We start from the raw sequence: 1,991 nt of genomic DNA on the forward strand, positions 1-1,991 counted from the left end.
ATACATTTGTGTGATCGTATTTACTAACTGCTCCGTCGTTCTAGTGGCTTCAATCCCCAACTTGAAGCCATTAGGTAGCTTGAATGTGACTGAATCACATTCGTACAAGGTAGTATGTAAAACCGTCGAAAACGTTAACGCTGTCAAAAAATATTCTGGCTCGCTTCAAGAAAGTGTTTTTTGTTAATAATGCATATGTACGTTTTCATTGAAGAGACATCCTTCCAGAAAAACTACTTTAGGTGTAATAGCTTGCTTTCCCAGCCTACGCTACCATCCCAAATCCTCTCGTTGTAAAAAGGAGTACACACACTTCAACCAATCAGACACAACCGACCAATAATGCAATAACTCTACAGATCCCTCGTAATTAAACTTTATTGTTGATGAAAGTAGATCAAATTGACTGCATAATAAAGTATACTGCCTCCGGTAAGCAAATAAATATCCTCTGTAAACGATTCATAAGCGCAGTCATAACACATGGTGGCGCTGATGGAACTCTTGTCGACTTTGTAGCGCTCTGACGCCCGGATCGACAGGCGCCAGTCCGGGACGCTCCAGACGCGACGGACCACACGAAAAGCATGACGCCTAGCCACGCCTGCTTCCAGAGTCTGAGAGTTCGACTTGGAAACGGTCGTAGAGGTGGCCATGCGTACTGAAATGGCGAGTGGCTGGAGTTAAAGATGCTGAAAAATGCGCAATTGTGACCTGGCGGAGAGCACTATTTCCGCCATATCTTCCGCGTTTGAAGAGCTATCATCGCGCTCAAACCAGCGTTGAAAAGAGGGGACCACACTGCGTCGAATGTAGTAATGAGCGCCTCGAAACCGTCCCTCCAGGAGAAACCGCATTTTGGAATATGGAGTTTGTGCATTTATTACAGACCAGAGGAAGTACTTCGTACGTGAATTCTACCATAGCGTGTGCGAAGCCACTGAATGTAGGACATGCATTGTCATCACGTAATAAAACACTAAGTGATGGTAAGATAACGTCCAATGACTGCGTAAAACTAGACGTAAACCCTATCCGGTACTTGGTTCAATTACTTTCCAGTACATTATTTTTCTACCGCGGGGGTCTGGGAAATGCTAGCCCCAGTTCATACTCTTTTCAATAGATAAACTAAACTCTACTACTTCCAGGTCCTCCGGTATTTCCACCACGTGGTGGGAATACAATATCTTTTTCCCGCACAATTGTACTGCACGTGCAACTTCCATAATCATTCTAGCAATTGGATGCTTTCAAGATAACATCAGGGAAACTTTAAAAGAAACGCTCGTCGTTCAGTTTCGAGAAATATACATATCCCACAACGGACCACACCGTTTGTAAGCATCAGACTTCTTCTTCTCTCACTTCACAATTTTATTTCTCACGCTCAACCAACCTGCCATTCAGCTTTTCATGCGTCTATCTATCGTCTTGCGGTGATCGCTGCTACCTTCCTGGCTACCAGTCATGCTACCGTGGCCGACCAACGGTTTTTGAGGACCAACCACGCCCACCGTACGACTGCTGCCGACTTCGAAGAAAGAACTATCCCTAAGGATGCCTTGAAGAATTTGGCTCAACGTTTCGACATCGACTGGAATTTATACAAGACCAACGCGGCAGCTGCCCTACGAGGCATGGACACCTCAACACTTCAAGAGTACCAGAAAGCATACAACAAGCTGCAGAAGCAATACAAAGCAAAGGGATATGGACGCATCAAACCAGCCGATAGTTAAGCGGTGGGAGATTGTCAACTCCAAAACAAGCAGCATGTTTCTCGTGCAAAGATATTCCCTTCGTGTGTTAGCCAAATAACAATACGAATGTCTCTTATCGCGTTGTTTATCACACGTTTCTTGTGAGTTTACCGACAAAGTAAAGGTTAACGAGGTTAATACCTTAGCAATAGTATGTTGGGTGCTTTACGAAGGGCGCACTGTACAGCTGCACGTGTAATGGGCGTTCGGGTTGATCAGGACAAGTAC

General features: G+C 44.9%; 1 protein-coding gene across 1 annotated transcript; it reads left to right on the forward strand.

Moving 5' to 3' along the window:
- Window positions 1-818: 818 nt before the first annotated feature.
- PPTG_19640 (hypothetical protein) lies at window positions 819-1,742 on the forward strand (the record flags this gene model as incomplete). The annotated part of the gene is made up of 2 exons (XM_008918100.1): window positions 819-870; window positions 1,411-1,742. The coding sequence occupies 2 exons, from the start codon at window positions 819-821 to the stop codon at window positions 1,740-1,742; spliced, it is 384 nt and encodes a 127-aa protein (XP_008916348.1).
- Window positions 1,743-1,991: the final 249 nt, after the last annotated feature.

The sequence above is a fragment of the Phytophthora parasitica genome (genome assembly GCF_000247585.1).
Source record: "Phytophthora parasitica INRA-310 unplaced genomic scaffold supercont2.140, whole genome shotgun sequence".
NCBI classification, from domain to species: Eukaryota; Oomycota; class Peronosporomycetes; order Peronosporales; family Peronosporaceae; genus Phytophthora; species Phytophthora nicotianae.